At 38.5% G+C, this 15,790-nt stretch overlaps 1 protein-coding gene across 7 annotated transcripts in view; it reads right to left on the bottom strand.

The window, feature by feature from the left end:
• The window catches only part of SGMS2 (sphingomyelin synthase 2), a 61,226-nt gene that overhangs the window by 14,122 nt on the left and 31,314 nt on the right, over positions 1 to 15,790 (bottom strand). For 6 of the 7 annotated variants that reach the window (XM_037380792.1, XM_037380823.1, XM_037380783.1 and 3 more), the window contains 3 exons: positions 3,238 to 3,900; positions 2,380 to 2,497; positions 423 to 576 (listed from right to left, as the gene is read on the bottom strand). In XM_037380792.1, the coding sequence (XP_037236689.1) occupies positions 423 to 576; positions 2,380 to 2,497; positions 3,238 to 3,692 (727 nt within the window). In that variant the 5' untranslated portion in view covers positions 3,693 to 3,900. Of the gene's footprint in view, positions 1 to 422; positions 577 to 2,379; positions 2,498 to 3,237; positions 3,901 to 7,823; positions 8,277 to 15,790 lie in introns of those variants that run through there. The other variant, XM_037380812.1, reaches the window with a different exon arrangement.

Here is a 15,790-nt window from a genome sequence, read left to right as displayed (position 1 = left end):
CCATAAAAATTCCTTTAAAAATCTAGGGTATATCAGCCACCTTGTACAAAGCTAATTTGCATAGTTAACTACAGTATGTTTTACCCAAAATCTGAGTAGCCTATCAATAAATAAGTAAAAGCTAGCTTGCTTCAATTAACCAGTAAGCACTTTATATAAAGATACATGATACAAGATATATAAAGATATATAAAGATAACATGTCTAGTAACATCTGGCCCTTAATTAAAGCCCACACCACTTCTTCTAACCCCACGTCCCATTTTCGCTCAAACAAACGATTATAATATTTCAAACCTGCAAACTGTGTATGACTGACTAGTAACTTTTGGAGGGCAGTAGTTTTACATTCACTTCTATCATGTGTTTTCCCAGTACAACAAATCTGAACAAGAAATGTGCAATGAAATACTATCACTTACACTCTTTGATGAACAGGTAGATCAGTGTTAGTACCACAGTGTGACCACTAAACAGGAAGTCTCCGCACAGGATGTGTGATCCTGTTATGGATAGACCACCACCAGAAATCAGTCGCAGGATCCTCTGAACCTTTGCCTGAGAATCTCCGTTCAACTATAAACACCAGAAAAAAAAAAAGTACAAAAAAAGCTTAAGCAGCACCATAAGTTACTTGAGTAAACTTCTTGCCCAAACATAAGTAAAGTCAGGGAGACAAGAAAAGGACACAAGTTGTCTTCATTTTCTTTGGCTTTTTTCACATATTCTTAAACAAATAAGCATGCGTATCAAAGTTGACAGGTGCTAAAGATCACCTTGATAACACTAGCATTCTGTCTGTGTTTTCCCAGGCTATTTTAAAATATGCATTGTATGAGAACAAACTGCAGAATATACTGGAAAAGTAAACATTCAGAATTTATAAGGTCAGGTATCTCACGATAGCAATTGACAGAACGGGTAAGACCCATCCAAAACTGGTTGCAATACAATACAGCCTTATGTACAGCTTCTATTATTCTGTTCAGACCTGAACAATGTTTTTACGGGGTAAGAACCTCAAACTTGCTTAATTTTAAGGTTTGGTTACAAATTCAGCCAGGACTTACTCAGTTTTAGAGGCATTTTTTTTTTTTAAACATGCATTAAGATCAGCTTTTGAGTGTTTGCCTACTATCTAGGAGAAATCAGTTTCACATCGCTGTTTAAAGATTAACTCTGGAAAAACAAACAAGATAAAGGGATAACTGAGTTTTCCATAATCAGAAAAATACTCATAGGACAGAAACTGTCCAGAAGAGCTATCAATTTTCTCCAGAGTTCAAGTAATTCATCCTGTTTTAACGCTAGCAAAATGCTCTTTCAGTATTTAAGTTTTCCTTTGCTTACCTTTTCCCACTCCTTGATACAGTCTACTACACACAAATTCCTCAAGCTACTAGAACAAAACAGTTAAGTCTTTACAACAGTCGTATGTAAATGAAGCTTTTTCAAATTGATACCGGTTCATAAGTAGTTTATCCATTATGTTCCTAAGTTGCCTCAATGTGAAAGAATAATTCTGAACAAACATTAAGCTGTACCTCAAGACCAATGAGGTCCTAGCCACAAAGTGACAAATTTATCCCTCAAGTAAATTGGCAATATTTTTAGGCTTCAAAATGCTTATCTTCTCAGCGCACAACCAATTGTTTCTTACTTTCAAGTGCACTGTTCCTTCAGTACAGCCAACACAATACAATGCTGTTCCAAGGCAAATACATGTCTACAACTTTTTATTAGTAACCAGAAGTGGCAGTAACCAAACTCCTTTGTGTCACTAGGTAAGTTGTCACAATATTTTTAAAATATTCTTGTAGAAATATTAGCATGTACATGTTCCTACATGTATCAGCTCATTTAAATAGCTGGACTTGTTTTAGTCACATTTATATACCTTTTGCAGGTTGGAAGCAGAGACAGGCAGCTGACTACATGTATTACAATAGCTCTTGACAAAACAGTGTGAGAAAGAGGACAAAGCATGTGATAACACTGTGGTTTTTTTAAAAAAAATATTGCAACACAAACTTGCTTATCAGCCTATGAATTACAATACTGGCCTTAGATATCCCACCATGTAAAAAAACAAAACATGGCTGCAGGCTTACAGCGATCAGCTTGAGCCTTAGAAGCAAGTTTACCAATTTGGTAGCAGCACTATTTCAAAACAGGTATCTTCCTTGAAAGCACCTTAACTGCAGCAACAACTTGAGGCCCTTTCTATATGCCACAAATTTTGGTTTATCACAACCTATGTTTCTGAAGACATCAGCTGAAAGTAATTTGTGTTATTTAACCCCATCTAGAACATTATGTTCTATTTGCTCTAATGAGCCATAAGGACTCAGGCAAGAATTAGGGAGCAAAAGCTCTTACCTTTGGTGCACACTGAAAATGCATTCCAGGCACAGGTAAGGTGGTAACATACATGGTAATACAGCGGTACAGATACAAAGTTCCTATTATAAAAAAGAACCTGCGTCCCACTATTGATCTGAAAGTAAGGGAAGAGGGGGAAAAGATTCAGTACAGAGTTCACATGCAGGATACACATAACAGTTATGGAGCTCTAGCTTTATTAGATAGGCAAATCCCTAGAATTAAAGAGCAGCTCCCCACCGCCCACTTCTTCACCACACACTTCTCTAAATCAAACAGCAAAAAGGCTTTCAAGTTTTAGTCTTGCTCGCTCATTAATAGTACATAACTACCACAAAGCTCCCATCAATTTAGTGTGGCCTCAGTTGAGTAGCCAGTTTGAATCAGTGAGCTTCTCTTTTCAGTCCCATATTATAACCATGTACTTGAGCTAAATATATCTAGTTTAAGCAAAGGAAGACAAAGGAAATAGCTTCTAGTCTAGCTACAGAGGACAAGAGGTTCTTTCTCAAATCTGGATGAGATTTTTCACATCATCATGACTTCCCCTCTTTAAACACAGTCATATCTGTGAATACACTTGGAAAAGCCCAATCCCAGATTAAAGTTCACTAGTACAATGTAGGTGTCAAGTTCAGATGTAAAAAACATCATTCAATAATCAGGAGAAACCAGTGTTTCTGTATCCACCATGGACACTGGAGCATTTTCTAAACAATAATTTGTCATTTTACTGCCAGCCCTAATTCTACAATGGTAGAACCTGCAGCAATATAAGATTTCTTCTACTCTAAGTGAATAATTGAAATCCACATTCTGAAAACATACAGCAGAGGGAAAAATATAGCTACTTACTTATATCTAAGAAACAACCACTGGAATATCCATAATCCAAGTAGTATTATTCCATTTATTTCTGATACAGAAAAAGCCCATTTCACACGATCAATGTAATCAAAAAATTTGTCAGGCAAGGGAGGGCTTAGCTCCTTTGGAGGTACTCTCTCATGGACCACAGTGATCATCACAGTTGTGAGAATCAAATTGAAGAGAGCATAGACAAAGGCAATGCCTGTTTTCCACCATTCCAGAGGAAATTTGTTCCTAGATTCAGCAGGCATAGCAATCTGGATGTAATCCGGATACTTCTTTGTTGTTTTTCGCAAGCCATTAGACAAGCCCTTTGGTTTGCTAGTGCCATTTTTGTTCTCTTCACTGACTGAGAGAGTAGGTCGTGAGTAGCCATTAGAAGTGTCATTGTTTTGACCCTCCATATGCTCTTCGAGCTTTGCTGTCTCAATGGTATTCATTCCCAAGCTGTATGGCCAAACTGGGTTAACTAATGACAAGTTTCTGGGCTCTCTGAAGTATGTTATTCCTGGAAATCCAATGTTCTTGTTCCTAGATAATTTTTGATTTCTGTGCAACTCTAAAATGTGTCCATTGTGCTTTCTGCTGTTCAGATACTGTAAAGCAAATCGTGAAGACAAATCTTTCTTTCCTCTAGAGCTGTATCATCTGGAAAAAAACCAAAACAGATACTGAGGACCGTCAGAAATAGTAATGTGACACTGAACAAAATGTTTATTCTTAAATACTTGAAAATGCTTATTCTAAGTTCCATCCAGGTCTACTTACATAAACAGTCAAAAGGCGAACCAGAGACAGGTGGGTACCATGAAATAATTCAAGCCAATTCCTACTGAATAACTTCGGGAACTAGTACCTTTTTTGCTTTGTTGGGGTGCTGGGGGTGTTGGTTGGGGTTTTGTTTGATTGTTTGTAGTTTTTTGGGTGTGGTGTTTTGGGAAAAAAAAAAAAACACACAAAACCAAAGGACAAGATCCACAGACTTCAACAGTCATGACAGCACTTGCTTTAGCAGTTGTCACAGTTAAGACTAACTAATGTTTGCAGCAATACTGAATTGTATGGAATGCCCCTAAGCAATAAAAGATATCTCCTTTTTGCCCTGCTATATGTACAATTAAGCCATCAGGACAGAAACCGGAGCTGCCAGTCTCCCTAACCACATGTCACAGAACTTGGCTTAAAGAAAAACAACCTGCTCAGGAAAAACCTGTGGAGTAACTGATCTCTTGATAGCAAGGATAAACTAAAACTAAAACAGTTTGGAAAGTTGGGCATTTGTGCTTTGATCCCTCCCCCTTTATCCTCCCCCCCCCCCAAACAGAGAAGACATTTAACATAGTCAGCCTGCAAGTCCCACTGATTTCCTAACTACTGCCCTTACTGCTGAAAGGGAGAAGGGGGTAAAGGTTCAGATCCCAAATATGTGAGATTCATACAAATAATACTGAAGTAGTTATGCATTTCTAAATTAACCTCTCAGCAGTGTTTCTGAAATCCACTGTAATCAGTTGACCTTTTCTAAATCCCTGATCAACAAGTGTATGAAAACTACACATACATACCACATTCAGAATACTCTCTCTCAAAAAACCCAACAGCCAAGAAAACAAGTGATTTCAGGTGCTTTTTCTCCCTTTTACTAATCATACTGTAAACTCCACTTCCCTAAGAGAATGGGAAGTGATGCTTCAATACAACTAGCAATATTCTTTTAGAGCAGCTGCAAAAGTAATAGCCTTACTTAAGCCTGTAGTAGAATAGCATTTCAACTTTCAAATCCTTAACGCACACATTCTTCTATTCCCTGTCTACTAAACATAGGCACGTGACAGTATAAAAAGATTTGAACCAGTCTAATTGCTCAAGTTTTGGAAGTCAAGTCTACCTAGCATTCACCTACTAAGTCAAGACCCCCTTCTTAACATCATGCTATACATAAGTCACTGAAGTAGAAACCAGCAAAACTTGATACATTTTATATCTTGCACAGATGAAACATTTTTAGAATTACACATCTACTGAAAAACAGAAAGCATCACAGCAAGGAATAGCCTCAGTTATTTCCTTCTTCACAGATACCTAGCACTGCTAGTAACATAAGTAAAAGGTTTTGGTTTCAGGTATGTTCAGGTATTTCAGCCTTAAAGATTAAAGAGCATCTGAACTACAGATGAACAACAACCTAACAAGCTAGAAGCAGAATGGCACTCAGGTTTAGATATTAACTTATCAAGCAAAGGAATTATACTGACAACTTGCAGAAAACGTTTTGTTCCTTCCTGATTTTAAGTGGATTGTAAGGCATATCAATCTACCATTTCTGATGGCTCATCAAGATTATTTCAAGCAGAGTGCATACTGTGGTCAAAACTTTGTTTACATTGATAGTTCAAGGTGCTACTTATCGTCTGATCAGCAACCTGTAGGAATGTAAAGGTTTTCCTTTATAATACCTTTTCAACCCATTTCTCCCCTGTTCTATAAGAAAGCAGAAACTCTATTGACGAAAAAGACAAAGATACTCTGCTTGAAGCTTTCAGTCCCTTGCTGCCTATCTGACTGGCCAGAGAAGTGATGAAGTACCAACAGCCTAATGATCCTCTGGTACAGGCTGTAAAAGGAACTCCTCAGAAGTACGCAGGTTTTTCTGCCAAGTCCCTGTCCCCATTTCACATATCCATTCAAGTCCTCATGAAGGGTGTATTCCTTTCAGCTTCCATGTTGTCCTTGCATTAATTTAGGCAAAATATCCTATTGCTTCTTCTGCTGAACTTGGAATGCCCCCATACCAAAAACAGGAGATACTCATAAACAGCCTAGTAGTAAGCCTTAGACTTCTTCAGTAACCATGCAGCAATGTTCTGACTTAGCCATCTTGCCAGCGGTAGGGATCTGAAAATCAAACCCAATTGCTCCAAGCTACGGAACATGCCCTGGGGGAAATCTCAAAGACTCACATGAAATTGGCCAAGCAACCCAAAAGGATAAATGAAAAAGGATGTAAGGGTTACATCCAGGTTTTAGAACAACTTTTCTTTTTGGAACCACTTTAATACCTTCTAAAAATAGACATGTACCCTCATCAAGGAGCAGAGCTTCTTAACCAGCAATATTACAGCAGAACTCATAGTTGCCACAAGGAACAACATATTTCAAGGAAAATATTAACAGTGAAACAGATGCAAAAAGAGCAGGGGTCCTAACTGCTTATCCTGAGCTTCTACTTGCTCCCATGCAAACAGCTCCTTCATTTTCTGCATCCCCATTTGACAGTCATTCAAAAGGAAGCAGCTGACTGGGGGCCACATACAGCTTTGAAACAAGTCTAAGAACGCACATCTACATTTGTCTCTTCATGCTAGAACTTAAGAATAAGAAGAAGTATTATTTAGCTTGTTAGTCATCAGATTTTCAAAATAAAGGTCATTTCACATAAAGTTAGCTTACAATTGGTGTTTCTCATCCAGTATTTTGAACTTCTGTAACATTTCTCAAAATATTTTATCTTCTCTAATTTATTAAGGAGTGAATAGTCACAATTTGCACAGGCTTCCCAAATAAGTAGTTCTTAACCTGCTGTTCCAAATATGAACAATCTCACTGTGACAAGAGCATCTAAAAATGTCAGTGATCAGTCTTACTGTAAGTTACACGTTCATATATAAGATGGAAAAGTTTCTAGGCAGAAGTATTTTTAAATCTCATTCACTTTTGTTAAGGTTGGCTCAAACATTTGATACAGCTGTAATACATTCTAGTATTTGGTAGCTGCAGAAAGAGGGTCTGTAAATATAAAGTACTGCAGAAAAAAATTACAGAATTTGAGATTACATGAAAGGAAGTTATACTATCATTGACTGCATCACAGTTAGCAGGAAACAACTTTTAGTTAGTTTGTATTTTCTTCAGTCTCGTTTTTAGGACTATCTATAGGACAAGAACTAGAAAAGAAGTTGGGTAGCCTCTGCTACCTTGACAGCAATGAATAAAACCTGGCTTTTAGGAGTTTCTCTTTTTAATTTTCATTTTTTTTAAAGCATTCCAGGCCACAGTTTGTTTTTACAGTATTCCTTCTTCCACACTATATTTTAGCCTCACAGCATATAGACCACCAGAGAAGGAGAAAAGAAAATATAACAAAAAAAAAGCAAAACCAAAAAAACCCCCACAAAACAACAAAGAACCCAACTGCAGATCTATGCAAAGTACATTCAGGTGTGCAGAAACACGACTGAGTTTAATAGGTTTGCTCATCACTACACTATTTCGCTACAGTAAATGTATTTTCAGAGCTGTGTCCATCTTTCAGCTGCACAATGTTTATGCTTACAATATATATAAATACATGCACAAAGTGGATTGCAGTTTATCTAACAGTTACAAGTTTATCTACATTCTCTAATAGGCTGCCAACACATTTCTTGCTCATGTGATGCTAAAGAAGTGCAAGTAAGAAAAAGCTGTATTACAGAGGTACCATTTTATTTAAATGCTCTCAGAACTGATATTATCATCATACAGTCACTTGCAATAAGTCTCAACTTTTATAAAAAGCATTAGCTACTTACCCTGTAGTAGTTTTCAGTAGTAGAAATTGAGCAGATACTCCCTCTACCTCTTGAGAAGGATTTTGCAAGTCTCTTACTTCGGATTACCGACGTACCAACAGAAGCTGTTTTAAGGACTAAATCCCTTCACCTACCCAGATAGACAGGAAAAGCTTCAAGGTTACTTGTTATCTATTTGTACAATCCAAGTTTTACCAGTTCTGGGGAATTCTGTTTCTTCACATCTCTTAGTAGTAAGAAAGATTTGTTTCCGTTTTCCTGGCATTTATATCCATTGTGTTCATCACAACAGTGCCATGTTTCTGAAACAGTCAGTCCCCAAAAGCACAAAAAATATTCATACCAACACGTGTAAATATGCAGATTATAAATAAAACATGGACATTTTTTCCTTAAGAGCACTCACCAGGACCCCAGTGATGACCTAAGCAAGAAAAAAACCCCACCAATCTTTGAACCCTTATTCTGAACACTGCTGAGTAGGTTTGCCTTAATCACGTGAAGGCGTCTTCAAACTCTTCAGCTGTTTGGTCCCCGTGCTCCAAAGGACCATATTTGGTAACTAAGAGCCTGATTCCTTTTAAAAGCACTTCATATCCTGACACCTTGACAGGTTTAGATTTTCCTCCTAGTTATTTACCCTTATCTTTTGGACCCAAGGTCACAATATCTGTTAAGTGGCAGTTATTTTTTACCTTTTAGTGCTAGAGTAACTCATTATGGCAATAATCCACATACACATGGCATAAACATGAGACAGTTTTATGACAGGTTAACAGTCTTTCCTAAAACAGAGGTTTGGTGAGTGGTCAGCGTCGTATCTGTAGAATCAGAAGTGCCAACAGAATAGTTCAGGTTAGAAGAAACCTCAAGAGGTGCCTGGGCCTCTGGCCAGGATGAGCCATGACATCAGATTAGGTTGCTCAGTGCTCCATCCCGCTGTACCTTTAACAACTCTCAAGACACACAACCTCTCCAGGAAGCCTGTTCCACTGCATGGTTGTTCTTGCAGTGAATGTTTGGGGCTTATTCTAAATCTACTTTTTTTCTACTATTTATTAGAAATTATACCCTTGTGTCTCATCCTCTCACCCCTGTGAAGAGCCTGGCCTTGACATTCCTGATGACCTCCCCCTGAGCCTTCTCCAGGCTGAAGCAACCCAGCTCCCCCAGCCTCTCACGGTGCCTGTGCTCCAGCCTGCTGACTACCCTGATGGCTGCTCCACTGGGCTTGCCTCCAAGTTTGTGTTTCTCCTGGATTGAGGACCCAAAACCAGACAACAGTATTCTAGATAAACCTAAGCACTGAGCAGAGAAGAATAATCACTTCCCTATAAATACTGGCTATGCTCCTATTAAACACAGCTCAGGACAGTGTTGGCTGCCTTCACTGCCAAGGCACATTGCTAACAGCCTTCTCAACAGAGCCAAAAGAAATATCGACCTTCTTCCAACAGGCTAAAGACTCCCTTCACAACTTCTTCAGAACAACAACTCCAGAAAAATGAGACTAAAAATAAGCCTTCTTCCTACTTAATCCATACTTTCAAAAATGAGCCTGTTTCAGTATTTCACATCTGGACAGAGAAGTCTGCCAGCCTAAATTGATACTTAAGCTCTGTTTCAGAATAAAGGCAAAAAAGGTGCTGTAGCACTGCATGTTTCGTAACATTGCAAAGAAATGTTGGGCTTATGCCCCTCTTTCCACTCATTAGAAAATGACTATTACAAACATTCTACAAAGAGTGGAAGTCACTGTACTAAATCAGTCTTATCAGGCAAAATAATTCTGAAAGAGTGCCAAAAGAAACCTCTGGATCAGGCTTTTATGTAGTTTGTTGTCTGAGCGTCTCTAGCTTCTCACTGCTAATTGCTTTCTTTCTGCTACAGCTTTGCAGACACTGTTGAAGAGCCACTATCCAGAGCAAGGTTCTTCTCAAAGAGACAGCAAGGTTTAAAGGTTTGTTAAAGACCCTAGCAGCACATCTGATGCCCTACACCATTTCTAGCTCACACAAAAGTTGCAGATTACTGGCTCGGGGCCGGGGGGGTGGCAGCTGGCACAGAAGGCAGGAATGTTTTCTAGACAGTTTTGTGCAATCCTCCACCTAGTTACCAAGGGTAAAGGTTCTGCTTCATAATGGAAAGTCAGACCCAGAGATTAGTCACCACTTTCAGTACAGGGTGGTGAGGAATGGGTGACTAATGTGTACTTTAAAGTGACTCTGCTACAGCTTATCAGCTATCAGGTCACTAGAAGAGGAAGTCACATACTTACAGTAAGTTTACCAGTGATACACCCTAAAAAATATTTGAGTAATTAAGAAGATAATGTCTGTAGAATTTTTCCCCTGTACTACTCCCAAAACCCAGTAGAGCCAACTCCTAAATAAGAGGTCACATTTATGAGAACATTCTTCGATCTTTTCTGCAGCAATATGAATCCTCCTCCTACAAGTTTAAAGACAATAATTGTGTAAATCTACAGTGTTTTACATTACCAGATAATAAATAAGGAATACATGCACAAGCCGCACAACTCAAGCAAAAGCTATTTTGGCACTGAAGTATACACAGAGGTTCATAGCTCATAAATCACATTTATCAAAAGTCTAATACAGACATTAGTCCTTGCAAGGCATGACATTAAAAAGTCAACTGTTAACTGTAGTCCTCATCTAGTGACAGCAGAAAGACACCACATGAATTCTTAGGAAGGACATATTTAAAACTGATCAGTATCATCCTATAAGCCAGTTTCACATATCCCTCAGTTCGAGTGGCACATGACAAATTACAGATCTCTTCATGGGAGCAACACTTGCTGTGTTCAGAGGCTCGAGCAGTAAGAAACCTCTTTTCAGGAACACCAATCTCTATCCCCTACCCTTACCTTAGGGTGTCCTGTATATGTATCCTGATCAATGTTTTACCCTCTGTGCCAACACTAAAAATCTAGCACACTAGACACTGTCAAACAAATCAGGAAATAAGTACTGAATACCTTCTCCTCTCTTCCCCCTAAAAACTTAAGAGATGGTTTTCAGCTTGCTCAACTCTGATGCAGCTGCCTGGAAAGCTTCATGAATATTAGTTATGAAGGATGATACAGATTTAACACATCCTCTATCGTTGACAGTAAACACAAATGAAATATGATCTGCTCCCTATTTTTGTTTTCCCCCCTACCTTCTTGCCACAACCACTGGTTCATAACACCACCTACCAAACAGCAACAGCACAAGGCTCTGGTATCAAAACCAACACCTCCAGTGAAATAGAGATAGCAATATTCAGACCTCTTTTCCAAGCTGTTTGTTCACAGGCTCAGACACTCAAACCTACATCCAGCTCACAAACTGAATATTTGCTTCCTTCTCCCCATGCCACATCCCTTCCCCCCCCTCAGCTTTTCATGCTATTTTCAGATGTAAACCCAGGTAATTTTCATTCTAACATCAAGAAGTTAAGACTAGCAAGCCATTTCAGCAACTACCATGATCAACTCCATACAGGTGTTTACGCAGGGGATTAGAACAACAGCACAGAATTGTCTCACAGTATATTATTTGAGCTTCCAGTTTGCAATAACCAAAATTACATCAAGTTTTGTATATGTAACTGGGGTTTCCATTGAAATTCTACCCATCAAGTTTAAGCACTACACAGTTAAAACTGTTAAAAAAAAAGTCATCACAACCTAAGCTTCCAATGTAGTCCCATGGTCTTCCTTAAACTTGTTCAAGTGTTCCGTAAGCTCCAGGTGTTCCACTGATAGAAAAAAATATTTTCCACTTACGCTGACAAGAAAAAAATGTTTCTTTTTTATATTATTTAATTAGTTAGGAAAGATGAATCTAGCTTTAAATACTACACATTTAAGTATTATGCACTTCAGCACTTCCATCCTCATTTTTGTTTCTGCCACAGATTGACAAACAGAACACACATATCCTTAGCATTATTATCTCGTCTTCTGCCTGGCACACTCCCCACAACACTGGGTATTATTGTTAAATAAAAGTTTCAAAAGGATGCTAACACTGGGCCAGCAGTAGAAAATAATTACAAATACCACCAAAGTTCTTTAATACCTTTCCCAGATATTTTGCTATCTCCATTTGAGCCTCACCATACAGGTCAGAAGAGGCCAAGGATACTATTAATGTGTTTTTACTTCCTCTCACAGAGCTATTATTTACCAAACATCTCCAAAATAATTCAAACTTTTCTTCATTATTCCCTGCTAAACTCCAGCCTTTGGTAAAAAAATATTTTCTATCCTCCAGCATTTTAACAACTCTGCATTGAACACCACTGCAATAACATCTTTTTAAGCCAAGGCTCTCATGAGGCTCGGTACAGAGGCTTTTACCATTCACAATAGTTTCTTTTATTGCTTTTTTAAAGCTTTTTAGAAGGATCTAAAGAACAGAGTTAGTCAGAAAGGATTTAAAGAACTAAGTTAGTGCTTATCCTAAATTCCCATTTGCTAAAATTGCAGTATTAAAACTACTCCTGCAAGAAAACAGCGAAGTACCATCTACAGCATCACTCCTAGAAAAGCCATCATTAGATTCTCTCGCTGTAGCATTAGACAACTGCTTTGTAACATCTACATCTTGTACACGCACACACAGCATGACTAAAAACGTACAAATGAAAGTAGTAACACAATCACTAGAGTTACATTGATCTTATCCTACCATTTGGTGAAATCTGGTGTCAAAGTACTGAGGTTACTCTGCATCTACATAAAATGCTTTTATAATACACAATATCACATACCTCAGGTAGCAGCTTCCACTCTGTAAGCTACCTGTTATGGCCAAGGAAGGCTTCTAGCCATCACTGAACCTGTTATCTTTAGAAGTATAGGAAAGTAAATGATCACTCAAACTAAACAAGCATGAATGAAGTGGAAACACAAGCTGGTCAATCAAAGTGCCTGCTAAATGGCATTTGTATCAGTTGCCCAGTGTGCTGCAACCAAATATTGTTTTCCATTTCTTTATTTAAAGACTTGAACAGCCAACACTCCTAACACTGAGTTTTGAGTCAAGATACTATTTCTGCAGCAAAAAACACAAGATGGAACCAATGTCCAAGTTTAACATTTTTCTTACTGTCCATGAGAAACTGGGGGTGGGTGGGGATGGTGCAGAAAAGAATATGTGATCAAACAAGATGTTTTAGAAAGGATATCTGGAAAACGTTATTTCCAAACATATTTCTTGGTTCCCAGTCACATTTCCATGTGTGGTCTTAGAGCTCTAAAACTGGTTTACTAAAGAGAAAGCATTTTATAAAGAAATATTCAATAAGCATTTAATAGCATTCTTATCCCATGTTCAACCAGACATCTATATATACACACTGCTTTGGGAGAGGAAAGGAAAGAGGAAGAGGTATCACAATCTAGCTGAAATGTGGAAAGACTAACTACAAGGTGACAAACAGATTCTACAAAGTGTTCCCTCAAAACACACTGTAGCAGCCAGAACCGCAACAAAACAAAAATGAAAACTGTTTAAGAGAGTAGAGTCAGTCTGATCTGTAGACTCGCCAAGATCAGGGATGCTGTGAATGTGCTAAGTAACCATGTTGTACAGTAAATATGTGGTGAGTCAACTAACTCCACATGATCAGTTACAAAAGTCTAAGGTAAGAACTGAAGTGTTGACTGGAAATAATGTAATTAGTTTTAAAAGAAGGGAACACAGAACTCTGCAAAATTAGGGCACAGTAAAAAATTATTGTAGCCTACCAACTGGTGTCTTCTTGTGAAGAAGGAGATTCGATTACACTTTGCTATTTTTGCTGTGCTCCTGCATAAATCTTCCCCAGAAATATCAATTATGCCAAAAGAGATTTGCATGTATCAGCAAGGACAGTTCATGTACTGGCTTTAGAAGTGACCTTGTAACTTTAGGGCAAATTGACATAATCCAAGAAAATGACTGTTTAGAGCTGAACTTAAAAGCTAGACACAATAGTTGCTTGGATTTCAAGTGCTTTCATCAGCATAGCACTGCAGCAATCCAGGCCACTTGCGATGGTACCTACCTAGCTAAACACAGCCTGGCACAAGGGCCTGCAGAATCCTGCCTCTGCTAAAAATCAGGTGTTCCACAAACTGCTGTTACACGGCCATTTTGCAGCTAGAGCCTTTTGCACACGACTCTGCGCTTAACTACTCTCCTCAAGGAGAGTGTGGTCTTGCCAGGAGTAGGCCAGTGCATCCAGTATCATCTGTGGTACCAGTATCACCTCTAGCACCCAAGACCACACGTATTCTAGAGACAGCAAAGGGCACGAAGCGAATGCTCATAGGGACTTGATCTAGGTCAACCATGCCAATTGAGTAGTCACTACTTCAGAAAGAGGTAACTTCAGTTTCATAGCTGTATAATAAGCACAGAGGATAACACTCTCATGAGACAAGGACAATATTAAGCATGTCGATACCATGCCTTGCATGACAGATACTGTGTAATAAGAAATACCTCCACAGCAGCAATTACAGAACTGCAAAGGAGACACACAAAAGCCCTCTAGACCAATGCAAACGCATGAGGAAGAAAACTAAAGCCACATGTACATTAAGCTACAACCCTAATATCCAAGTTGTGCTAAAATGCTAACGACAGCTGGGGCAGCCCAAGAAGATGTCCTGAAACATTCTACACTAACCCCAGCTCAGGCAATTTCTTAGAACTGTTTTATCAAGACAAGATACAAAGATGGGGCTTGTTCAGGACTTGCCATACAAGCTGCCACCCAGAAGGGCATCTTTTATTTAGCTGGAAGCAGAAGTCCAGCAGGGATACTAGCAAGTCTCACCCCACATTAAGCTGTTCCACTCCCCTCAGTGCAGCAGTAATGATTAGAGTTAGTTCATGCAAACGGTCTAGGCCATGCCATTTTAACTCTTATTAAAAGTCAATGTTAACTGTACTTCATGCAGTTAAATAGAATTATCTCCTTTGCATATCTGTATAGAGAAAAATTGCGGATCATAAGTTACTCGTGTATTGGGTGGGTTTTGTTGTTCTGGGTTTGGGTTGTTTTCTTGTTGTTATTGGGGTTTGGGGATTTTTTTGTTTGGTTTTGTTTTGTTGTTTGGTTTTTTTTTTAAAAAAAAAAAAACAACACACAAACAGAAGGAACTTATTTTCCCCCCCCTTCCTAAAACTTTGACTTCAGTAGTCAGAGGTTTTCTTTCAGGCCATAACTGATGAACAAGTTTTGATGCCTTGATCTTCTCAGAAAGAAGCTCCCACTGAGCTAAGGTAGCAGTCAATTCATGAGTACATCTGGTCTACATGTCTTCAACTCCCCAGACAGACTTGCTTTGGGTGAAACATTTCAATTTGTTCCCTTGGACCAAGTCTGACATTTTGCTCATAATGAATTTGTGTCAAACATGGTGAGATTTAGCAGAGAAACAAGTAGCAGCCACTTCATAAGTGGAAAAAAATGCCCAGGAAATTCTAAACTAACAAACTGGAGAGGTTTTCTAGATGTACATATACTGCCAATTCACATCTCTGGAATTATTAAGTGACACAGCACTGGCAGGAAAAAAGAAAAGGAAGCAGAGGCTGCCTTTGCTCTTAAACTCAGTCTACAAACTGTCCTAAACCTATAGGACTCATGAAAAGAGGAGACGAAAGGTGTGGAAACTGTGTTTTAAAACAGTCATAATAGCAACAAGACAAAGAAGTCATCCTAAATAATACATTTTCTGTCAACTAAGACTATCTTTTACTCCATTGAATCACACTGTTACAAAATACACAACAACAGAAGTTCTGCGTCCTGCAGTTTACAAGCCTTTTGATGACAGGAGACAGGTTTATAACATGATTCTAACTGAAAATGCTATAGAATGCATATAAAAAAAGCTATGTGAAAACACTACAGAATGCTATAAATGCATGTGTAAGTAGATTTTTCATGTTCAA

This window comes from Falco rusticolus, chromosome 1 (assembly GCF_015220075.1).
Source record: "Falco rusticolus isolate bFalRus1 chromosome 1, bFalRus1.pri, whole genome shotgun sequence".
Lineage (NCBI taxonomy): Eukaryota > Metazoa > Chordata > Aves > Falconiformes > Falconidae > Falco > Falco rusticolus.
The sequence above is the reverse complement of the archived record's forward strand: the minus strand, read 5'-3'. Positions and strand labels throughout refer to the sequence as shown.